Genomic DNA, 25,783 nt, shown 5'->3' on the forward strand with positions numbered 1-25,783 from the left:
TCTGACTGATAAAATGAGGTAGTTGTGTATCTTGTGGCTTACATTTTTCTGTTTTAACTGCTTTCAATGCCTTTTTTCCCCAATCTCCCAAATTCATACATTATAACTACGAAACTATGAACTATGAAACACAAGCGATTATGGAAATAATTAGGGCCCAAAGTTAAAGACAACACAATGCAAGGTTCCAAGTATTTACATTCAGGGAAGGACCACCCTCAGTCTTAAAATCCTCTGCATAACCTCATCACTTATAACTTGCTGCAAACTTGATAAATCCTAATAAGAAAAAGAAATATTTGGGAGATAGAGATCTTTTGGCAAAGAGGTCCCTTCCCAGGACGGCTCCCTAAAGGCTGATGGCCAGGCTCGGGTCAGTCCTATGTGAGGCCTGATATAAAAGCTGACATTTGTGTCCATCATGCCACCCTTGGCTGACTCTGTCTCTGTATTGCAGCTCTGTCTCTTCCTCTTCTGAAACTCATATAGAAACACATACATGTTTAGCTCTCAGCAATCAACCTTTCCATTCTGCACTAATTGTTTTATGTGTTGGTTTTATATCTCTGATTAAACAATTAATCCCTCAGGGGCAAGGACCATGTCTTGTGTTTCTTTTATATTTATTACAGCATTGAACAGACTGTCCTGAACATTGTAAGGGTTTGCTTAATAAATATTTGCTGATTGATTTCTCTCTTGGAGCTGTGGAGTGTAAATTAATGGATATCTCATGATTCTAAAATGTCTGTGAGTGTATGTGTGTGTGTCTGTGTGCGTGAGAAGGGGAGAGACAGAAAGAGAGGGGTCTGAGAGTTAATAAATCATAAACTCAAGGCATGGATTTTGGAACTAGAAAAGTCAAAGACACAAGTCTTAGCCTTGTGAGCAAACCACCATTAGTTTGTCATGTATAAATTGCGGCTTATAACAATACCTACCTTAACTACCTCCTGGGATTGTGGGCTTCAGAAGAGATAGTTTGTATTTGAGACACCCTGTGATTATTACCTGGTCCACATGAAGTGGGACCAGAGAGGGGAGTTGAGAAGAGGCTCTAAAGTTAGTGTATAGAGAAGGGATCAGAGCTGACTTGACCCACTGGGTTTAGTCCCACTTGCCTGGGGCTAACAGGTTTTATAACACTGGACTATTGGGTTTCCAAGTATTTCCAGGTAGCAGGCATCTCCTCTTTATCCTCCACTTCTAGCCAAAGGCATCAAGTCTACCTCAGACTTTAAAACATCTAAACCTGTAGCCTGTTACCTTGTATCACTCCCACCTTGGTTCAGGCCCTGGTCCTACCTTACAGCTTAGGGCTCTTTCTGCCTCTGGTCTCTAACCTCCTCCCCCATGGCCCCCACATGGAGGACAGTTATTGGCCTAAAAAAGCAAATCTGATGACATCACTTCTCTATGAAGCTTTGTTGGATGTCTAAACCTATGTTTTTTTGGGTTGTTTTTTTTTTTTTGGTATTTCTATATCTAAAGAGGGAAGCCCAGTTATGAGGCTGTTTCAGTCAGGTGAGAGATGTTGGGTGTGTGAACTAGGAAAGATCTAAAGGTAGAAAAGATTAGACAAATAAATATTTAAAACTATAAACCCTTTCTGTGTATGCATGTGTGTACTGTTATATAAAACATGAACAATGGTTATTTCTAAAATTTCTTCTATTCATTTAGATATTCAACAAATATTTATTGTGTGCCCACCATGTGCTGGGAACCATTCTAGGCACTGCAGATATGAGGGAACAACATAGATACAGGTCTTGCCTTCTAACAGCTCACTGTCTAGTTAGGAAAGAAAGAACACACAGAAAATCAATAGGAAATCCATCAGGACCATGTGAGTGTGACTGGGGGAACCACTTGAGATAAACTGGTCAGGAGAAAGTCCTCTGAAGAGGTGATATTTAAGCTGAACTTCAATGAGGAGCAAGAGTCAGCTAAACACAGATCTGGAGAAGGATATTCCAGATAGAAGAAAAACAAAGAGTAAAGGCCCTTGGATGGGAAAAGAGTTTGGCATTTTTGAGGACAACATGCCCGTATGAATGCCAGGCAGTGTGCTGGGGAAAGTAGTATGGGATGGGGTGAAAAGGGAGCCGGGGGCTATATCATACCATTGTCAGGATTTTGAATTTTATTCTAGGGTTAGAATCCATTAGATGGCTTTGAGCCAGGGAGGGAGAGACACAGAATGGTTTATCTTTTAAACAGGTCACTCTGGTCCCTGAGTAAGTAGACTGTGTAGGGGTCGTGATGGAGGCAGGCATAAATGGAAGCTGCGACAAAATTGGCTGATGTAGTGTTGGCACTGGCTGGGTTGTTGATGGCTTGGCTAGGAGGTATCCAAGGACACGGAGAGAAGCGATCAATTACAGGGTTTATTTTATGGGTCAGACTGACTGCTTGCTGATGGACTGACTGGATATGAGGGTGAGTGGCAGGAAGGAATTAAGGATGACTTAGGGTGGATGGTGATGTCATTTGCTGAGACAACTGGGAAAGGCATAGATTAGGGGAAAATAGTTGTGTTTGGCTTTGGACATGTTAAGTGTGAGATGGAAGTCATTCAGTGGAGGTGACAAATGGTTGTTGGAGAAATGTCTGGAGCTCCTGGAGAGCTATAGATTTATATTTGTGAGTTACCAGCATGTAGATAATGTAACAGTCATGAGGCTGGGAGGGATCACCCCGGGAGAGAGCATAACCAGATCAGAGGGTGGAGGACAGCCCTGGAATATTCCAGCATTCACCAGTAGAGAAAACAGGGTCTGAGGAGCTGGAGGAACACCAGGAGGGTGGAGCTTCCTTAACTCCCACAGAGGAAGGTGTGTCCAGATATCTGGAGGATATGGTCAACTATGCACAGGTATCACAAGAAGTGCAGTAAGACAAGGGTAGAAGTGAGATAAGAACACAGGATTTGGCAACATGCAGGTCGTTATGATGAGAATGACAAAAGCAGTTTGGGACCCAGGCCTGAAGTAGGCAAGGGTACATAGCTTTTAAGTTTTGCTGAGAGGATGGATCATGGATGTTTTTGTTATTTCTGTCTCTGTATTCCAACCATGAACATTTAATACCTACATAATACTACAATAATACATACTTTGCAGATAGCACCCCACTCTTTGGGAGGAGAAACTCCTCAGTACAACACGGAAGCCCTTCATCTCCCCTCCCTTGCTACCTCTCCAACCCCAGGCTCACTATTCTCCACAAGCACCAATCTGCTGTCTGCAGCAGTCTATATTTCATTCTCGCTAGCTGCCACCGCGTATATGACCTCCCACTCCTCTCAGCATCTGTAAGCCACCCCATCCCGCCCCACACACGGATTCGGTTACACACGAATCAACACCCACCCAGTTTCACCCACACGTCCGTCCCACAGATGCAGATAAAGCTTTCCTGCTTTCTCCTTCCCCAGGCCCCTTAGAGAGGTAGGATAGGAAACTAGGGAAGAGAATTGGGCCTCAAAGTCAGGCGGGTGTGGGTTCCTTCCTGCATCTGCCACTTACTAGCTGTCTGACTTTGGGCAAGTCTCTTAACGGCTCGTGCCTCAGTCTTCTCATCTGTAAAATGAGGTTAGTAAAAAACACACCCTATCCGTTTTGCGATGCCTGAGCAGCAGCTACGGTGCCTCATTTTGCTTCACCGTTGCTCCCTGTTGAGCCACAACAGGTGAGGACTGAGATGCTTCAGAAATGTGACCCGGCAATGGGGGCCCCTCACATGACCCCGAGATACCAGAGGTGTCTCTCTCCCCGAACAAGGCACGTGCGAGCCGGGTGACCTGTCTTTCCAGTAGGCCCACACTCTGGATCTGTGATCACGCGCCCCCCACCCATAGCTGAGCCTGACGCGGCGGTGGCTCATGCGCCTTTCCGCCCCAGCCTCTAGCCACGGACCACACGTCCCATCCCTGCCGCCCGGCCCCGCCCCCTGCCCCGGGCGCGCCCCTCCAGTTTGCCGGCTCGGGTGTCGGAGGGGCCGCGCCCGCGAGCCGCGGGCGCGGATTGGCTGCGCCGCGGCGGCGGGCGGCCCGTGGGCGCACACACCCTCCCCGTGCAGCCAATGGGAGTGCGCGCGTCACTGACCGGGAGGCCCGCGAGCCGGCAGCCCCTCAATAAGCCACATTGTTGCACGAAACTCCGGAGCAGGAGTCCCGGGCCGCCGCTAGCGCCGCCGTGTCATCAAGCGAAGATCCGTGGGCAAGAGCAGCACGCGTGTTGAGCCGAAGAGGCCCGCTCGCTCAAGTGAGGCCGGACTGAGATTCTTCCCAAGTTGAGCCTTTGGTGATTCTGTGGTGAAGGTAGCGCCTTGGCGGCGGGGCCACCCCGACACGTCGCCAGGAGTGATTTTTGGGCGCCTTCTGGGAATTCGGACTCCCAAAACCTGTTTCTGGAGACCCTAGACTCTCCTGCCAGGCGTGCCATCGCCTTCTTTTTGTGCCGCCCGGATTCACTGCTCCCGGCCGGGCCGCCAAGCCCGGATACAAAGCGGTCGGACCGCGCTGCCCTCCGCCCCCGCACGCGCTCCAGCCTCGGTTTCCCAACTCGGCGCCGACGGGCCGCGGCAGGATGATCGCCTCACATCTGCTCGCCTACTTCTTCACGGAGCTCAACCATGACCAAGTGCAGAAGGTAGGCAAGCGCGTGCAGGGGCGGCTGGCTCGCTTCTGACAAAGTTGTGCGGTCCCCGGCCGGCCGCGGACTCTCCGTCTTGACCCTGCGGGGGACCGCTTCCACCCCATTCGGGGCCGTGGGTGCGGAAAAAGTCAGGGCTGCCGGGAAACTCCAGGGCGCGAGGAGCCACGTCCGCTAGGCACCGGCAGGCGTGTGCGCGCGTGCGAGGCGCCTGGGCTCGCGCTACGCGCGGCTCTCCGCCTTCCTGACACCCTGCGCGCGCTCGCGCTTTTTTCTTTTCTTTTTTTTTTTTTTTTTTTCCGCTGGAGGGGCGGGTCAGCCAGCACGTAGTCTGAGACTGCGGAGTCCACGTGGGTGGAGCCCCCCTTTGGCCGCCGGAGTTCCGGCGAGAGCACGTGTGGAGAATCTTGGCTGCGGTGGGGGAGGCTCCTCTGCCACGTGGGACTGCCAGGGGGCTCCCGCGCCGAACGAGCGCGTCTTGGGGACGTGCAGTTCCCCTCGGCGTTCCTCATGGCCTCGCGCAGGTGGGCTTGGGGAGAGGCCCCCTCCCCCGCCAGAGGGAGTTGGGACGGGGGCCAAGTAACTCCGCCCGCCGCACCCCCTCCCCGGAACTGAGGCGCCCGGAACTGAGGCCCCGCGAGGGGCGTACATCCCCCACCGATCGGCCTCTGGACCGCCAGGCCTGGAGTGGCCGGGGCCCGCCTCCAAGAAGAGGGCCAACTTTGGTTGATACTTCTGGTGCTCCTAAAACTTGCTCGAGGAGGATCTCCCCCCCCCCCCCTTTTCCGTCTTTTTAAGAAAAGTTTTTGTTATGTAAACGAGCTTATTCCTGCCTTAGGCTCCGACAGGTCTGCCTACCTAGTTCTCGGCAGGTTCATATTCTCTCTCTTCTCCCTCTCTCTCTCACTCTCTTCCCCCCGCCCCCCCCCCCCCCAGGTCTCTCGCCAGGTCATTTCCATAAGAAAGAGCTTCTGGCCCCGCCGGGACCAAGCTCTAGGTGCTTCGGGATATGGGGTGGGGGTGGGGCCCGGCCCAAGGTGCAATCACTCTAGGGAGAATTGAGTTTCTGAAATCCTGGGGATTTCTGGATTGGCACCTGACCATGCATCTCAGCTAGGACTTGAGAAGAGGGGATGGGCTGAGGCGGAGGTAGGGGTGTCCAGACCTGTGAGGCAATGACAGCGTTGCTCAATTGCATACTTGAAGCTTCTGTGTCTTACAGGGAACACAATTTTGGGAGAATGTCTTGACATAAATTCGGTGCGGGGACCTGCTCTTACTCCCATTCTGGGGATTGTGAGAGCAAAGGTGGGCTGCCATTATGGTGCTTTCAGAGCAGAGACACATGAACCCCCATATAAAACATGGCCATACTCAGCCTCAGACTGGAGTAGCAAGCAGCGGGAGGCTGGTTTAGTTGAGTTTTACTCTGCTTATAAAACGGCTGTTGCTCTCTCATTCCTGGGATGTAGCTCTGCTCTGCACTTTAATGCAGTTTATTTAAGAATGTGTCTGTGAGCCGGCAGGATCTTGGCAACTTCTTTCGGCTTCTCTGCCCAAAAAGTGAGTTAACCCTTGGGGAAGACTCATCCCTTGGCAAATTCTAAAGCAGGAAGCTGGAGGATTATTAATCCAGGGAAGGTCTTCTCGGATGTGTGAATATCAGACCAGGACATTTTAATTCTTTTACAAATTGTCTCCTACTCCAGGGGAGGGAGGCTAAGACCTGAACCATGTCATGGAATGGATTGGGGGCCATCTCTTTGGTCCCAGAGTGGAGAGATTACTAGCCAGGGTATCTGGAAATGAGTTCTAATCTCTGTTTTATGGTTTATTAACCTCAGGACCTGAGCAAGTCACTTTGCCTCTTTGGCCTGCTGATTTCTTTTTGTGTCTTCAGCAGGCTCCACGCTCAGTGCGGAGCCTGACATCATGACCTGAGCCAAAATAAAGAGTTGGAAGCTTTGACTGAGCCATCCAGGTGCCCCTGGTTTCTCTTGGTAAAAGGGGAATGACAGCAGTGGTCCTGTCCACTTTATAGAGTTGTGATGATTAAGCACAGTAATGTAGAAATGTCTTTCTTGTAGGTTACTCTTACCTACACTCACAACTTTTTTTACCCTGTGAAGTATCTGGGGGGGAGACAGGTGTATTTCCTCTAAATTACCAATGGGGGCAGAATAGAGTCAGGCCCTTAACTTACCAGGTGTCAGAACTTGGGGCTTGGCCTCCTGGCTTAGGTGAGCAAAGCTGTTTGATTCCAGCTGCAATTAGATAGGAAGTAGGAAGAGAATCAGAATATTTTGGAAGCATCTTTTCAAGTTGCTGCTACAAGGATGAGTTAGGAAAGAAGGATGAAGCTTGAGTTTAATTTTAGAGTCTTTTGAAAAGGTCTTGATTTGGACTCTTCTGAAATCCCCATTATCTTACATATTCTGGGTTGTGGTCTGAGGCATGGAAAACATAGACTCACCTGCCCAGAACTGTCACCCGCCTCCCTTCCCCCACCCCCCACCTCCAATTTGTATCCTGATGGACAAGCCCAATGTTTTGTACCATTAGGAGGAGAGTAAGCATCGTTTGCTCACTTTTGCCGATTAATGCTTTGAAACTCAAGAGCAAATACTTATAGCATCTACTGTGTACCAGGCACTGGTTTAAGCTCTTTACATTTGTTAGCTTATTAACATTCATAACAACATCACAAAGTAGATGCAATTATTGACAGCATTCCTGTTTTACTGGTGAGGAACGAAGGCACAGTAACTTGTCCAGACGTGGGAATTAAAGCCATGCAGTTGGGCTCCAGAGTCCCATGCTCTTGACCACATTCACCTGCTTCTGGGAACAATATTGGACTCCATCCTAGCCTGTGTCTGCATTCACTCTTGGATGCTGGCAGCACCCTCACTTAGCATGCCCAGAAATGCAACTAGCTCTTCTCTTGGTTGCATTAATGGCACCAGTACCCTCTGGCCATTCTGGCTGGGAGCTTTGGACTCATTTCATTGACTTTCCTTTCTGATTGCTACACATTTGTCAACCGGTGTCTGGCTTACTTCAGAGGCCTCCTAGGGTTTCTCTGTTTCCACTCTCTTTCTGGAGCCAGACTGGAACATTTCAGAAGCCTTTTAACACCGCATGCTGAATGCCCCCTGACTCCTTCATATTCTGTATCTTCACTCCCCAAGGACTTGCCTGGCCATTCCTTTGAATGCCACACTCTTCACACTAGGGGCTTTTGCCTTATCATGGCATTTTTATCATCCCACTATGCATCAGAGTTGGTAGTTTTCAGTTCCAGTTCCTTCCTCAGGACAGGGAGAATCCTGGCTGTTCATCTTTGTAGCCACAGTTTCTGGCTACTGATGTACTCAATGAGTGTGAGGATGAGGGAGGGGACCTTCCTGTAGACAGCAGCTCAGCAAGGGCTGTGGGAAGGGGAGGAGGGTGAGAGGAAGATTGGGGGATGGCTAGTTCTGGGCTGAAGGGATGGGTGGATGGGGAGACATTAAGAGAGAAAGGCAGTGGGCTCTTCCTTCGTCAAGACCCAAGGTTGATCCTGAGAAAAGGTGGGGGGGGGGGGCTGGGGGCACGGGGAAAAAGGCAGAGGGTAAGGGTGTTTCCTGTCTTCCAGCAATCAAGGCTTTATGCTCTGTCTGTGGAGAGATAGAGGATTCTTTTTATTAATTGCGGTATAATTAATATTCAAGATACAGGGTTTTTGCCGCTTGGGAATGAGAATCAGTTTTAACCATGGAAGTGAAATGAAGTGTGCATGCCTGCCTTTAGCCATTGGCCAAATTATTTAACATGCACAGACTGGTGACATATTTTCACTCCAGTTATGGAATATAGATAGCTCATTCGGGCTTCTTTCTGTGTGAGTGAAGGGTGGCTTTCAACTGTGGACTTAAGAGTGGGAGGAATATCTTGGAAGCAGAAAATTCAGCAGAGCCCCTAAGAGTCAAGATAGACAAGAGTTTTAATGTTTTCTGAGAACATATTGTGGGTACCAAGCCCTCTGGCTACTACGTGGGAAACTGAAACTAAGACCCCTTTCACTTGTCTGGTGAGATAAGTTAGTAGTGAAGAGAGGGTGCCTTACCATAGGGTGAGGAGTTAGAGACCTCCAGAGAACCTTGATGGGTATGCCTTGAGCACCTGCTATGTGCCACTAATCTTCAGATAAGGGGTTAAAATACCAGGAGTTCAGTACTGATCACAACCTTACTGAGATTAGTTTTGGCTGAGTTAACTGACATTGACAGGTACAGTTTTGCGTTTATTCAGCTTGTATGTACTACTTAGCATCCTAATACTGTCTCTTCCCTGCTCAGGAGCGGTTGATGGTGGTAGGAATATTTTGTAACTTTTGCTAATCATCCATTTTTTTTTTTTTTTGTATCACCAAATTTCTATTTCAGAGAGCTCCGGGAAGCACTTTTCTTTACCATTGAACTAATTAAAATTCCCTCTGAGGCTCCTCAGATAAAGCCAACTTTTTTTTTTTTTTTTTTTTTTTTTTTTAACATCACTTTTCAAAGTTGAACTTTTCCAGCACTGTGAGGAGGGTGAGGGCAGTTAGGGGCCCTTTTCCAAGGGGAATCAAAACAACACAAACTGCAACAGTTTTCTCAAAATCTGGCAGCCAGAGTAAGGAGATCTGATGTACTAAAAGACCTCAGGAACCCCAGAAAACTGGCTTCCTTTGTTCAGATACTTCTTTAAAAGACGACTCTAGATAATGGGTTCCTCATTATCATTGTTGAGTTTTGCAGTCAGCAAGTTTGGTTTGTTTTCCAACACTGTGTGTTGTCTGTCTTTTCCTTTCCAAAGCAGTGGGGGGCTGGGGGTTGAACAGATCAGATCCCAGAGTTCATTGGCTGAGTCTTAATATCGCACACCACAGATCACAGGCTATGCTTTCTTGTACTGGAGTGGTTGTTTCTGCTTGCTTCTCAAGCAGGTCTTTCAACTGAAGTGCTGTTGGCATTTTGGGCCATGCAGTCTTTTGTGAGGGGTGATCCCAATCTATAGTAAAGAGCAAGGATTCCCACTGTACCCAAGTTGACAGGGGCAAAGCCTGTGTTTTATTTGTTTCTTTGTTTGGTTTTGTTTTTGTTACTACTTCTTTTGAACCATAGTTTTCTTTTTTTTTTTTTTTTTTTTTTTTTTTTTTAATTTTTTTTTTTTTCAACGTTTATTTATTTTTGGGACAGAGAGAGACAGAGCATGAATGGGGGAGGGGCAGAGAGAGAGGGAGACACAGAATCGGAAACAGGCTCCAGGCTCTGAGCCATCAGCCCAGAGCCCGATGCGGGGCTCGAACTCACGGACCGCGAGATCGTGACCTGGCTGAAGTCGGACGCCTAACCGACTGCGCCACCCAGGCGCCCCGAACCATAGTTTTCAACTATTGGTGATTTTGCCCTCCAGTGGACTTTGGTAATGTTTGGAGACATTTTTGTCTGTCACAGGTTAGGTAGGTGAGGATACGTTATTGCATCTAGTAGGTAGAAGCAAGGGAGGTGCTCAATCCTACAACACACAGGACAGTCCCCTTGCAACAAAGACTTTTTTGGCCCCAGATATCTGTAGGTTGAGAAGCTGTGTTAGAAGAGCATAGTTCATCCCCTCCTTCAGTTGTTCATAGTCATATGACATTGTTCATAGTCATAGAGCTACTTAATAGCATCTGTAACTAGGACCTTGGCTGTCAGCTCTCAGGGTGCCAGGACATGGGACAGTCATGGTAGGAAGTGGTCTTTTACAAAAGTTGAATTTGAGGTGAAGTCTGCAGACCATGGCAGTCAGCAGATGTCCATGACCCCTGGATAATGGGTAGGTTACCTGGGTTACTGTTTTTCTGTATTTAACCAGAAGAATGTGGGCAATGTAAGCACTCCAGGAAGCCCATGGGAGAGAAGTCTGCTCAGTTATCCACAAGAGAATCTCACCCTGGTTGTTGCTGGGATTTTCATGGAGGCCAGGCATCCATCAGTCTTCTGAACAAAGCAGGCGGATGAGCTGACAGAACATGAGTAAAGGAGCTACTATAGATGGGGGCAGAAGAGAGAGGCCAGTGATACCCACCAAGGGCCAGTCCAGCAGTCATATTGGGAGAAGCTGTGTGGTGAGTGATAGAGCCAGTCTCCTAGGGTTGAGTCCTGGCTTATGTAACCAGCTTTGTGAACTTGGGCCAGTTAATTTAACCTTTGTAGGGCACTGTTTCTTCCTCTTGTAAAATGGAGAGTTTTGGAATTAATGCCTTAATAGGGTTATTGTAGGGATTAAAGAGAGTTCATATATAGGAAGCTCTTGGAGCTGTGCCTGACACATAGTCAGTTCTTCATGTTTTAAATATTAGTACATAGAGAACTACAAGCATATAGTACCACACTCTTAGATATCCTACTGTGCTGTCATCTGGGCAGGAGCAAAAGAGGCCCTTTTTCTTTTTTCCCCGAGGGCTTTTAGGGCATATGGATTCTGGAACATTGGTGCTTTCTGTCAGATGTCGGGTTGGAATAGAAGATAGGGAGGGCAGAAGGATAGGAAGTCCCTAAATATGAGGACTAAGGAAGCATCCTCACCTGCCCTCTCTGCCATCTAAAACTGTGTCTTTCCTGGGCGTAGGAGAACCATCCTTAAGTTCTTTGTCTAACTTGCTTTCCTCTGGGAAGTAGCATCTCCACTGGAGGGTCTCGGGGATGCCATGGCCACTGGTGTACCACAGCTTGAAGCATCCTCCGTGGAAGGCATGACTGATCACAGCATCAGTTCCACCCTTTTCACTGTAGAAACCTAGTCCCCTCCTCTTTAGTCCCTCCCCCAAAGGGCAGAGGCTCCCAGGGCAGTTGCTGAGACCACTTATGCTGCAGTTGGCCAATGAGATGCTTGTTTACCCTTCCTTACATCTGCCCCAGACTCTGACTTCCCACTGGGAAGCCGCTTGGGGTGGGGGATGCCCTGGGCTGTTGAGTCATGGTAGGTTTTGGTCCCACTGATCCCTGGAGTTTCACTGAAAGGAACCATCAATCTCATGTTATTTTGGCACATCGGGTAGAGGATCTGTGGCCATCTTGGGTCTCAGCAGAGAGCTCTTTGCCCCTCATATACAGACTCTGGACTGTCTAGTGTGGCCCTTCCTGACACTTGGGTACCCAGGGCCCTTTCTTGACAAAGCCCAAGGCAACCTTCTTTGTGGAACCCACACTTGCCTTCCCCGATCCCTGTATAGGCTTTGTCTTGTCCAAACCCAGTTGGGAGTCTTGGCTTTGTTGCCCTGAAATGCTGCTCTCTTTTAAGGGTGGCCATGCTTTTTGCACTTTTGTCTATGGGTCTCTAAGCATTTCCTTGATGTTCCTTCCTAGGAGTGGCCTTGGTTAAAACTTACCTTGGAGTTAACCAAGAGAGTGAGTCAGGGCTGAGACCTTGGCCCTTTGTGCCCACCCATCCAGCCTTCCTGCCTCTTCTCACCTTAGCTCAGTGACTCCACCCTGGAGGTGGTTCATGTGCTTCAAAGGCCTTATTCCCAGACTCTTCCTTCTGGCATCTCATATTGTCTGATAGAGGAGTTAAGCCAGATAAGCCATCAGGGTTAAATGAGGGCATGTGAAGCTACACTTTTCCTTTTTCCCATTTGAGAGACTTCCTCCTCCTGCTTCCTCCCAAATTTTCCTGTCTCAACCCCTTCCAGGGAAGCTTTCTAGCCACGTCTCATCAGTTCCTCCATCAATACCTAAAGCTCTTAAAATAACAAACATTTCTAAGTGCTGGGCTTTGTCTATGCACTCACACTCAGGCCATCCTGAAGCAGCCCTCTCAGGTAGACATTATTATTACCTATTGTTCAGATAAAGACAGTAGGGTACAGAAAGGGACAGCACCTTCCTTGTTCAAGGGCCAGCCAGAATTCAAACCCAGGCAGCCTGACCCCAGAACCCAGACCCTTAAGCCCAGCCTGGGGCTGCCTGGAACAACTGGAGATGGCCACTTGTGTTTCAGTTTCATGGGGCTGTGAGTCAGGTGTCATTTGGGACCTTTGGATCATCTAGTTCCAGTTCTTCATTTTATAGATGAGGAAACCAGGTGCTGTGTACCGAGTGACCAGCCCAAGTTTATATAGGACAAGCCCCAGAGCAAGAACCCAGTTTCTTGGTCCCTGTTTCCCTTTTGGCACCAGTTGTGCAGCATGAGCTCTTCCCATCAGTCAGGCATGGGCTCCTCAAGAACAGAGGCAGGATTTGCCTTGCGGCCTGTACCTAGAGTAACCCTATAATTTATTGTCCAAACTGGGCCACTTTGGGTAAAAGGGGACACTGTTAATACTTACGCTGCTACCTCAGTGTAAACTGAGCTTGTTCTAGGCTAACGACATATGGTTGCCCTGTCCATGGTGGCTGTGATTGTGGGGTGGGCGGGCAGACTGGGAAGGTCTGGGGCAGGACATGGTGCGCAGGGACAGATCTACAGGGGCTCAGTGCAGCAGGTGGACACCTGGCAGCAGGCAGGAGTAGGTCGTTCAGACACGAGGCTCAGGGGTAGACTCAGGTCCCTGGCATGGGGCTATCCAGGGAAGGCAGAATCTGACACTTCGGGGACCTGGGGGACTGACCAGGGCAGCCAGGTAGCTGTAGAGGAAACCATGCTACTGCCAGGGTCATGTGCCGTCAGGGCTCAGGTGAAAAACAGGGTTAGGCTCTGAGCCCCTAGGTATTCTAGAATGGCTAGCTCTCCCCTTTACCCAGGTTACTCTCCCACTGCTTCGGCACACTGTAGCCCCTTGTATGTGACTGTGACATATGATTTGAACACCTAGTGTATCTCAGTACTGAGATAACTGTTGGCATCACAAGTGTGAAGCTGGGAACCTGTGTGAGTGCCCTTAGTCCTCTGGGACCAGTGAGGGTGGAAAGACACAAGGTATCAAAAGTGTTTTGGCAGCTGGGAATTTGGGGAGACGCCATTTGTTCTGGGCCCTGAAGGGCAAGTGGGAGTTTGTTAGACCAGAGGAGGAGAACATTCTAGGTGTGGGGTCAACATGTATACCTTTGTAAACTTTTTGAGGCACTCCTTAGAATTCTATTGATGTGTGCATGATTTAAGGGATTGTAAATCTGTATTTTATTACGGTGAAAGGAACTGCCTACTATCTGCCCTTACTTTCAGTTTGTAATTACTTGCTGACATATTTGCCTCCTACCAGTCGACTGAACCCCTTGCAGGCAAATACTGGGGTCTCCTTTCCCCTGGCGTCCTCTGCCCCTAGCACACTCCATTTAGCACTCAATTAATGTGTGTAAATAACTGTGCCAGGGTCATGTACACCTGGGACATATCATCACCATGCTGCCTGCCCAACAGCTGGAACAGAATGTCTGAGGACAGGAAGGTCCCGAGACCCATCCATGTCCCAAATCCCATCTCCTGGACCCCTGACGGGTGCTGTTGCCTGAGGTCTGTCTGGCTGTAACTCCAGGCAGCTGAGGCAAGAACTGGAAGAACAGGAAACCCTGTGACTCACGGAGGTGCAGCAGGATCCCGGAGGAGTGGCCTATAAGCCTCTAGGTCAGCTCCACACTTAGCCTGGCGCCCCAGGCTTGTGAGTGCGTGGTGCGTCAGCTGGAATCTCCCTGAGGTGGCGTGGTGGCCCCAGTGAGGTTCTGCCTTGTCCCATCCTGAAGAAAGTGTTTTGGCAGATCTGTTACTTTTGGTTGGCTGCCTTTCAGACGAAGGAGCCTTAAAGAATCCAGGATCTGCTGTGTCTTTGCCTCCTCAGTTTATCTTTTTTTCTTTTCTTTTCTTTTCTGTTCTTTTCTTTTCTTTTTTTTTCTTTTCTTTTCTTTTCTTTTTTTATCAGAAACATCTGGCCTTGGCTTGGCAACATTACAGGATAAACTTGCTGCTCTTTGCACAGCCTTGGTCCTCCCAGGAGAAGTTTGTGAAGGCATTATTATTAATGAGGTCACTGACAGTAGTTACCTGGGTTTCCCAGGATGGGCACACCTGTGCCCTAGGTTAGGGCACTCAGCTGACCACTGGATGTTGTGGGGCCTGCCAGGGACTTGGCCTGTGGTTTGGGGAAGCTTCTCCAAGCCTTGGTTTCCTTGTCAAAGATTTGAGGTAACACTGGCAAAGGAATAATGCAAAAATAAATTCTTTTGAAACTAAGTTGCAAGCCTGTGTCAGCATGTAGAGTCACTGGAAGGCTGTGTGTGGCTGCATTTAGATTATGGCTCCCCCCTCTGGTCTGACCTCTTACAGACTTCTTTGATCTTCTTGGGCCCTCTTGACCATGAGTAGGGGGTAGACCAGGGCCTTGACCTTTATTCCTCCTGTATTTTAAAATTATAGCATATAGATGCTGGAGAGGATGTGGAGAAATGGGAACCCTCTTGCACTGTTGGTGGGAATGCAAATTGGTGCAGCCGCTCTGGAAAGCAGTGTGGAGGTTCCTCAGAAAATTAAAAATAGACCTACCCTATGACCCAGCAATAGCACTGCTAGGAATTTATCCAAGGGATACAGGAGTACTGATGCATAGGGGCACTTGTACCCCAATGTTTATAGCAGCACTCTCAACAATAGCCAAATTGTGGAAAGAGCCTAAATGTCCATCAACTGATGAATGGATAAAGAAATTGTGGTTTATATACACAATGGAATACTACGTGGCAATGAGAAAAAATGAAATATGGCCTTTTGTAGCAACGTGGATGGAACTGGAGAGTGTGATGCTAAGTGAAATAAGCCATACAGAGAAAGACAGATACCATATGGTTTCACTCTTATGTGGATCCTGAGAAACTTAACAGGAACCCATGGGGGAGGGGAAGGAAAAAAAAAAAAATAGAGGTTAGAGTGGGAGAGAGCCAAAGCATAAGAGACTCTTAAAAACTGAGAACACGGGGCGCCTGGGTGGCGCAGTCGGTTAAGCGTCCGACTTCAGCCAGGTCACGATCTCGCGGTCCGTGAGTTTGAGCCCCGCGTCGGGCTCTGGGCTGATGATGGCCCAGAGCCTGGAGCCTGCTTCCGATTCTGTGTCTCCCTCTCTCTTTGCCCCTCCCCCGTTCATGCTCTGTCTCTCTCTGTCCCAAAAATAAATAAACGTTGAAAAAAAAAATTAAAAAAAAAAAACAAAAAAAAACTGAGAACAAACTGAGGGTTGATGGGGGGTGGGAGGGAGGGGAGGGTGGGTGATGGGTATTGAGGAGGGCACCTTTTGGGATGAGCACTGGGTGTTGTATGGAAACCAATTTGACAATAAATTTCATATATTAAAAATAAAATAAAATAAAATTTCTTAGAAAAAAAAATAAAATTATAGTATAATATACACAAGAAACTGAAAACACCAGGTAACCACCACCCAGATACAGTAACCGATCATTACCAGCACTAAGTGTAATCACTGTCCTACCTTCTGTCAGCATAGATCTGTTTCTGTACTTCATATAAATGGACTCATAAGGTATGTCCCTTTCAGTGTCTAGCTTCTTTCGCCCAACTTTATTATTTTTTTATTTCTTATTACAAAAAATTTTTTAAATGTTTATTTTTGAGAAAGAGAGAGAGAGAGAGAGAGAGAGAGAGAGAGCTCGAGTTGGGGAGGGGCAGAGAGAGAGAGGGAGACACAGAATCTGAAGCAGGCTCCAGGCTCTGAGCAGTCAGCACAGAGCCTGACACGGGCCCAAACCCGAGAACCGAGAGATGATGACCTAAGCTGAAGTTGGATGCTTAACCGACTGAACCACCCAGGCACCTCTCTTTCACCCAACCTTATATTGTGAGATTCATCTATGTATGTTGCTATATGTGTGGTAGGTGGTGTTTTTTGTTTTTGATTTTTTAATTTAAATCCAAGTTAGTTAATATATAGTGTGATAATGATGTCAGGAATAGAATTTAGTGATTCATCACTTACGTATAACACCCAGTGGGTAGGTGGTGGTTCTTAACAATTGCTGTATAGTATCCCTTCTCCTCTACCCCCAACCCTGTTCAACTGTCTGATTTAAAGCAGGTGAGACCAGTCAGAGCCCTTCAAGAGGGTGCAGACTTTGTGAAATTTCTTTTCAGAAACTTGTATATATACAAATATACATGTCATCTGTGTAGATGGCCTGATTATATCTTTGGGACAAGAGCGTGAGTGCTAGGAAAGTTAAAATTCAATCAGTTGGTCTGCTTGGGGTCTGGAAGAGGCTAAAGAGTAGCAGTCAGCTGCTGTCCCTCCAGCACCTCCTGGAGCCTGGGGACAGAATGTCCAGCAGTGCTTCCGGGTGGCCCTGACGTTACATGCTTGTGGAGTTGCTTTCTTATCCAGTTTATTCATTTGAATTCACACTTCTGTTGAAGAGAATGTGTCCTATAGGGATGGCTGATGAGCATTTGTTTGATCATGTATTATTTATTATTTCTGCTTACTAAAAGGATTAGGTGATCTAGTTCAGCTTTCAGTAAAAGGAATAGACAAGGGTGACTACCAACACGCATGGAACCAGGGACGGTTCACTGGAGTGGAGAGCAGAGCTCTGAGTTTCCCGGCAGTCTGGGCAAAAAGGACAGCTGTCCTTGAAGCAGTTGTTTTCATTTCACTGGCCTGTGGCAGGAAGCAGTGACTCTGGGCAGCCAGACTTTCTCCTGGCACCAAACCCTACAGAAATGTAAATGGTCAGTAAATAACACAGCAACTTTATACAGTGGGGTGACCTTTATGATCCTTCCTTCCCGTGATCCCATGACTAAAAGTGGTAGGTTTAAATCATACTAATATGAAGACATTGTAGTAGGGAGTTAATGTAATACAGTGAGGTGAGTAGTTTTCTGGTCCTAGAATTCATAATGTCTTTCCAAGATCTTGGCCCACACCTTCTGAGCCTTTTCACATAATATCCCTACTCTCCAGGTCAACATTTATCCACTGAAATGTATGTTGGATATATGTTCTGAGCCCAGAACAGTCTCCCCTGCATGCCAGTCTCACTGGCCACTTACTCACACCTGTGACACTTCTGGGGCTGCCTTGCATTGTGCTCCCTTTGTTATCTACTGGGATCCATCCTCCATTCATTTCAGAGACATTCATTTGTTGGGTCTAAAATACGATTTGAGTTCTGTGCTATCTTGTAAAGTCTTAGAGAATAGGAATCTTGAGCTCTTTTAAAAAAATTTTGTTTGTGTGTGTATATATGTAATGTACCATTCAATGGCATTCAGTACATTCACGTTGTCGTACAACCATCATTACTATTCATTTCCAGAATTGATTTCTTCTATTAATTTATTTATTTTTTAAAATTTTTTATTCATTTTTGAGAAAGAGAGAGACAGAACATTAGTTGGGGAGGGGCAGAGAGAGAGGGAGACACAGAATCCAAAGCAAGCTCCAGTCTCTGAGCTGGCAGCACAGACCCTGACGTGGGGCTCGAACTCAGCGAACTGTGAGATCATGACCTGAGCTGAAGTCGGACGCTTAACCGACCAAGCCACCCAGGCGCCCCTGATTTCTTTTAAAATCATGTTCCTGTACACTGTAGTGCTTTGCATGTAACTGGTTTTCATCACAGGCTATACAATGGGAGAAACTGGGGTTGAAGCAATGGCCAGAGTTCTGGGGTTGAATGATACAAATCTTACAGAGACAGATGTTGAAATTTAAGGTTTCTTCCACACTTCCCTTTGAAACCTCTTAAGGTATTCAACTTAGGATTTGTAATACTTTGTATAATCAACTGTCAAAATTAGAATATTGTTGTCTTCTGGATCTGACCAGTTTGGTCAAGACTATTTTCCCACTGGTATCAGACAGGGCGGCTTTAGGATGTAGTCAGTGGCCACCAGCCATTCAGTTGGAATTGGCCTGCAAGATGACATGGGCCCTTGTGGACCGGCAGCAGGATTGTCATTTATTGTTTTTGACAATAGAAGAAGGTGTCTGGGTGATTCAGATCGTAGTCTCAGCTGTGTGACCTTGGTCAAGTCTGCCCCCTTGGCCTCAGTCTTTCCAAGGTCCCTTTCTGGCTTCCACCTGTAGGCCTTTCCTTTCAGGACTTCCCCATGCCTGACCGGGGCTGTGTCTCCTCCACCCAGGACACTGCACACTTTTTGGTGGATCTTTTGTGAGGGTGACCTGCTCTCTCCATTCTCTGCATCATTGCTGTGCCATAATTTCCCCTCCTTTTAGGGCTAGTCTGGAGGAAAATGTGGACACTGAAGGAGACAGGCTTCTCATTTAGGGTGTTACCTCATTTCTTTTTTTTTTTTTTTTTTTTTCAACGTTTATTTATTTTTGGGACAGAGAGAGACAGAGCATGAACGGGGGAGGGGCAGAGAGAGAGGGAGACACAGAATCGGAAACAGGCTCCAGGCTCTGAGCCATCAGCCCAGAGCCTGACGCGGGGCTCGAACTCACAGACCGCGAGATCGTGACCTGGCTGAAGTCGGACGCTTAACCGACTGCGCCACCCAGGCGCCCCAAGGGTGTTACCTCATTTCATAAAGAGTATGGTATTAATTTCTCTTTAGAACTTCTCCTGCCTCTACTCACAATCCTCTAGAGGAAACAGGGATGTTGGACTGGTGTGTTAGTGGAAGAAACTGACCAAAATTGCCCAATGAGGAAGTTCTAGTCTCAAGATTGCTAAAGAGATGTCATTTAAAACTGCTATCAGGGTGCCTAGGTGGCTCAGTTGGTTAAGCATCTGACTTCAGCTCGGGTCACGATCTTGCAGTTTGTGGGTTCAAGTCCCACGTTGGGCTCTGTGCTGACAGCTTAGAGCCTGGAGCCTGCTAAGGATTCTGTGTCTCCCTCTCTCTCTGCCCCTCCCCTGCCTGTGCTCTGTCTCTCTCTCTCTCTTTCTCTCTCTCTCTCTCTCTCAAAAATAAATAGACATTAAAAATTTTTTTAAACTGTTACCACTTTTTCTTTAACACACGTGCTTGCCTCCAGGCACGCAGGTGGCCTTCTAATACTTCAGCCAGGCTTTGCTTTCAGCCTGCCTCTGTTTCCCCAGTTTCTTCTTTCCCTCTTTCTCCCTGCTAGAGTTTTAAAGAGAAGCAGCCCAGTGTGATAGGTCACACATCCACCACAGAAAGAGAAGGAACAGTTTGGGGAAACAGCCTCTCCTTTTGTTAACCCTGAATGTGACTAAGGTAGGGTTAAGAAGTGTCACTGATCTGCTGACGGTGCCACTGGCCAGTGGGAAGTCTAGGAGAAAAAGAGAACGGTTAGATAGAGCTTTAGGTCCATCATAAAGCCATTTATGCCAGTGACTGCTGTGTGGCACATTCATCCCGTTTTAAGGGAGGAAACTGGGTCTCAGAGAGTGACTCATCCAGTGTTACATACCTGTACATATGCTACAGCCAGGATTTGAATGATTTTTCTGATGCCACAGCTTGGCTAGACCATCTCTAACTATGAAATGAGGGTTGGCCTGAGTGATTCTGCTTTGATAGTTTCCAACCACCTGAATGTTTCCAACAAGTATACCGGGTTTAATCTTTCCAATTCCCAGCACCCAGGATCAACACAGGATTATTTCACACTTGGCCTAATGTCTTATTAACTACTGACTTCCAAAGACTGCAGGTAGAAAAATGGTAGAAATGACCTTAGGCAGTGTTGACCGGAATATAGCCCACCATTCTCACATTATTGGCATGGTGGTACCAGCCTAAGGAGAGGGGAAGATGTTTGAACTTCTAAAGGTATCAGTCAGTTTGGTCAGTCTGGAATGAATCTCTGGAATTCTTAATGTTTTTAAAAAGCTCCTCATGTCAGTCATGCTGATGTGTCACCAAGTTTGGGAACTCTTATCCCAAGTGGTAGAATGGAGACTAGACAGAAGTTCTCAGAAAGTAGATTTCTCTCAAATTGAGGAAACATTTTTTAACACCTAGAGCTGACCAATAGTAGCAGCTAACCACCTTAGAGTACTGAGCCTGTCATGCTTGGAAGCATTCAAACCTAGGCCTGATGGTTGCTGGGGTAAGAGAGACAAACCTGACAAACTAGACAAAACAACAATAACAACAACAACAACAACAACAACAACAAAAACCGAGTGATGCCCCAAGGGCATTTTTAAGGGTACTTTTTAGTTGCAGTCCTACTGCCCTGCGTCCATCTGATACCTCTTAAATGACTTTGTCCGTGATTTTGGGCCTGGTGCTCCCTCCCTTTGGCTGCACAGTGGGAGAGGTTGGCAGGATCTTGCAAAGTTGCATTCACTTTCTTCCCAATCTAGGAAAATCGTCTTTGTATGGAAGCTGTTTCTTGTTTCTGGCTCTTAGCTTCCCTCGGCCACCCTTCACCCAACCCAGCAGTGCCAGCCAAGGCTGGGTGAGCCCCGCAGAGTGTTTAGGAAGCTGTAACTTTAGGCGATTAAGCATTCCTTCCTACTAAACTCAGGGTGGCCATATCATCGTGCTGTGAAGAAGGGGAAGTTTGGGCCAAGGTGCTCTTGTTGCATTTTTCAGAGCTGTCCCATATCCTTTCTTTGGTCTCATGTGTTAGAGAGGAAATCAAGACCCCAGGGTCATCCAAGAAACCACAGGACAGGTGAAGTAAAGGTGGTGGTCCCAAGTGCCCGGCTTTAGAGTCAGATGCACCTCAGTTTGAATCCTAGCTCTGCCCCTCACCATCAAGTGGCTTGTAAAACAGGGGTGTAGAAGTTTTACAAAAGGGCAATGGCAGTCAAGTCAGTAAAGTCGTAGGATGGTGTCTGGCAGGTAAGAAATATTCGGTACGTGTTTAGCTACTGTAACAATCATCGTCATTGTTTTCGTCTGTCACCGGACACTAAAAGATGACTATACTCTTAGGTAAAAGGCAGTGTGACTTGAATTAAGGCTGTTTACTTGTTAGTCTTTGAGGGTTAAGGATGAGAAGTATAGACTGGATTTCCAAGCAGCCTGTCACAGCTGAAGCATCAAAGTTAAATGAACAATGGCGGCTGTAGAACTGTGGCCAGTCCACCTTTGCTCTTTCGTGTACATGACCTCGCCCTCCGAGGTCGTGTCCATGCAGCCTCTTAATAAAGCAGCACAGGCTTTGCTTTCCTGGCTGGCTTCCTTTGTAACACCCAGAGCCATCCCGGGGCGAGGTGGGGAGTAGGGGAGTGGGTCGCAGTGAAGCTTCTGGCACTCTACTTCTCTCTTTGCAAAAGTAGTAATATGGGAGCTCCAGTTTTATCATGAGGCAAACTCATGACAATGTCCAGAGACATGTCTGCTGCCTCTACTGCCCTCTGATCTGCCAGACCACTCCCCTGGGCCATGCTCTTTGCTGTTTGACCTTTGTATCTGCATCAGGGGATGACTGAATAGAAGATGACCTTTTTAGTGGGCATGGCACTGTAGTGCCATTTGGCCTGTATAGTCTAGTCCCAGCCTGGCCCTTTGCGTCTCTGTGACTGGGCACGTTGCTATCCCTTTCTGGTAGAGTGGAGGTGATAACATTGCCTACCTCACAGGGTTGCTGTGAGGGTTACATGAATTCATGAATGTAAAACCTTGAGAACAGCGTCTGTGCCACGTATGGGTTTACTGTTATTACTCAGGCTGCTCTTGGACATGGCCTGGTGTTGGTCCGTGGTCTGGTGGCCCTGGGTTATGTACATTAGCTTTATCAGCCAGGAGGCAGTGTTCTGGGCCAGCCCAGGTGTCCCCGTATCTGGAGCAGGAGGCCTCTGGGGTGATTAAAGTTGCCCTGGGCCCAGGGTCACCGGGGATTTGCCTCCCACCAACAGGGAGGGGACTTGAATGGTGTAGGGCTGAGGTTGTGCCCTTTTACCTCCTGGGGAGCCTCAAACATTGTGAGGGAGGCCAGGTATCTCAGGAGCACTCTGGCTGTCCAGTGTTATAGGATACCCGGATCAGTGGTGGGGCTGGTGTCCACACAGCCCTGAGAGGCTGAGGCTGATGGTGGGCTCATGGCAAATGACGTGCCAGGGGCCTGAGGTCAGCAAACAGAATGGGCGATTGGGTTCTTCCTGATTTCAACCAATACACTTGGATAGTCTGTGGTGGCTTTTCAATAAATGCTGGCCACAAGCATGTTCAGGGAAATCCTCATTTCTGCAAATTTGAAACCCAGCCTGACAAGCTCAGTTCCTCTCTGTTGGCCGGGGAGGGAGAGAAGTGGCTGACTGCTTTTCTCTACTCCTACTTTGCTCTTGCCCACCCTGTGTAGGCAAGGGTCGCATCTCAGTGTTGTGTTTTAACCACACGGTGGTTGTGGAGCAAGGTGGGCTGACTCACCAGAGACTCTTGGCCTGGCTTGTGGCTATTTTTAGCGTTTTACTCCACACTCTGATCTTTCACCTTTGGGGATTTTATTTATTTTTAATTTTTCACCTTTTGGGATTTTTGAAGAATGATCAAAGATGAGTCTTGAGCAGGATATTTGAAATGATCCAAGGAGGGCCAATCTTTTTGTTCTACAGGGGCAGAAAGAGGCCCAAAGGGGAGGATGTGCCCCAGACCCCATAGGGAGTTAGGATACAGCCTGGAATAGAGAAGACGTGAGTAGGGGGACTGTCTCTGCTGAACAGACTGAGTTCTTTTCTCAAAGGATTAAGCACCTTTTGCTGTTCCTCTGGAAATCTTAGGCTGCAAGTTTGGTTAAAAAAGAAATTCTAGACGGCCCAACAAAAAAGGCTGGAAACTGTAACAGGCTATAATGCTAACAAGCACATTTGTCTGGAAACTCTAATTATAAAAATGTGTGCTTCTTTGTCAAAGTTGAGCAAGGGCAGGGGCAGGCGGGTGCTTACTTGTCTCCCACAGGAATAACAGGGGCAGTGGTCATCAGCCAAGCTTTGCCCTTGGGGACCCTGACATTTCAGAGCAGGGAATAGCAGGGTTGCTTGAAGTCTCTCAGTTTGCTGATGATGCTGAGAGGACCGTAACCTTCACCCCTTGAGGGGGCAGCTGGGGCTTGATCTGAGGTCCCTGATTGTGTCTGGTCTACCCTTCCATGGCCAGCAGTGTCACCTGTCCTGGACACTGCTGCTGAGGATAAGGGTATTGAGGAAACTTGTGTGCCTCCTTGGATGGAAGTCTATCAGACCTTTTCCTGATAGGAGAAAACTGGGACCAACCATGGCCAAGGCAGACTAGAACTTCCAAGGAGGAAACTGTGAGAGGGACTCCTAATGCCTCTTTGAGTAGTAAATCAAGTACATGTAGCTTTATGTTGGGAATAAGATCAATGACATAAATAGGGAGAGCTGTCTCTGCCTCTGAGGACAGGAGAGCTTGTGTTGCTATTTATGTAGAGGCTCTATTCTGTGTCAGCCACATGCCAGGGATGCAGGGGTGAACACACAGATGTGGTTCTTCTTGGCCTTGGTGCTTATGGTTTGGACACCAAGAAATTCATATTATGGATGGTGTTGTGAAGGGAAAACTCTGAGTTTTTGGAATAATGGGAGGCCTGACTGTTTCATTAGAAGGATGGGAGGCCTCCATGGAGAGAGGTCTGGAGGGGGCTGAAGAAATGGGATGGAACAAAGAGCTGTGAGGGCCCCTGTGCATGGGTTCCGAGGCAGGGAAGGACTGAACCAAGGGTAGGGTTTGCACAAGGAGTGCAGAGACATGCAGTAAGCTTAGGAGGTGGCGAGAGGCCAGATCATGTGGGGCCTTGGAAGGATTTCAGGTTTGGTTCTCATCGGAAGCCACTGGAAGGTTTAAGCAGGGGAATGGTTAGAGTCTGGCTAGGGGTAGAAATTAGATGAAAGAGGTAAAGGCAGAATTGGGGATTGTGTAAGTGAGGCAAGAGGAGCCGGCTGCTCGGCTTAGGGTGGGGAATAATAGGATTGCCATGACTGGCCTTGAGGTGTGTGGGGGTCAGTAAAGAACCCCAGCTCCCAGGATATTGTCACAGACCTTTAAACTCAGCCTTTCTGGAAAGAACTCTTCCTCTTCCCCAGTGTGCCTTTCCCCTCAACTTCACCACTCTCCAGAAATAAAGTTAAACTTATTTTTTTCATTTGAGAAATTTGAGTTTAGTATTTTTTTTAACAGTCTCGTCAAATAGATTCCAAGTAAATGGTCTTTAATAATAATTTTCTGTACATAATAGACTTTATTCTTTCGAAGGACTGAGTGATGTTCTACCACATAGATCTCTGTACCAACTGATTTAAACTACAGGTCTGTACTCTTGTTTCCCCCTTTGCAGGTCGACCAGTATCTCTACCACATGCGTCTTTCTGATGAGAACCTTCTGGAGATCTCTCAGCGGTTCCGCAAGGAGATGGAGAAAGGGCTTGGAGCCACCACCCACCCCACTGCTTCAGTGAAAATGCTGCCCACCTTTGTGAGGTCTACTCCAGATGGGACAGGTACTGCCCTGGGGTAGGGGGTGTTGGCTCTGGGTGGCCCATTGCTTGGGGAAGATTTGGGCGGCCTGGCTCAGGGTCCCAAAGAGCGATGTATCAGTGAAGGTTCTTTGGTTTCACGCATCAGAAACCAGCCCTGGCTAGGTTAAGCATACAGGAAATTTAGTGAAGTCTGTAGGGTGGGGTAGACAGGAAAATGGGGCAAGCAGGCAACCATTTGTTTCCTGTCCATGTGCTGAACAGGCTGATTGGCACACTCTGTCCTCAGGGTGATGGAGGACAAACACATTTAGGGGGGTCACAGCCATGGGCCAGGGAAGTCACTCTACGTGGCACATTCCACAGCCTTGCTGGAGAAACAGTACAGTACAGATTGTCCTAGATTGTTTCTTGAACTCTGTGAGAAAAGAATACTTGAGGTCCACATACACTTGGGACAACACGAAGAGCCACGGTGCAGCTTAAGGTATTAAGGGCTCTGAAGGTGTGCGTATGACCCCGCCAGGCTTTGTTTAATCCCCTTATTTGGATATAGACCCTAGCTTTCATGATGCAGCATCCAGGAAACCAGAGTAAAAGATCATGGTGAAGGTAGAAGTTGGAAGGTAGGTTGGGCTAGATCACAGAAAGCCTTGCGTGCACACCTGAAACCGTGAGTCTTTCTTCAGTGAGCACTAGGGAGTAACCAAGTTCTCATGGGATGTGGGCAGAACGGCAGCAGCAGCAGTGGATGATGGGCAGCTGGTAGAGACAGAGTGTGGCCCTGGTGGG

At 47.8% G+C, this 25,783-nt stretch overlaps 1 protein-coding gene across 1 annotated transcript in view; it reads left to right on the forward strand.

The window, feature by feature from the left end:
• The first annotated feature begins 4,138 nt into the window (after window positions 1-4,138).
• Window positions 4,139-25,783, forward strand: part of HK2 (hexokinase 2) — a 63,462-nt gene continuing 41,817 nt past the window's right edge. Inside the window, exons 1-2 of the mRNA XM_030310961.1 lie at window positions 4,139-4,655; window positions 24,853-25,015. Of these exons, the coding sequence (XP_030166821.1) occupies window positions 4,593-4,655; window positions 24,853-25,015 (226 nt within the window). The 5' untranslated portion in view covers window positions 4,139-4,592. The remainder of the gene's footprint in view (window positions 4,656-24,852; window positions 25,016-25,783) is intronic.

This window comes from Lynx canadensis, chromosome A3, assembly GCF_007474595.2.
Source record: "Lynx canadensis isolate LIC74 chromosome A3, mLynCan4.pri.v2, whole genome shotgun sequence".
NCBI lineage: Eukaryota > Metazoa > Chordata > Mammalia > Carnivora > Felidae > Lynx > Lynx canadensis.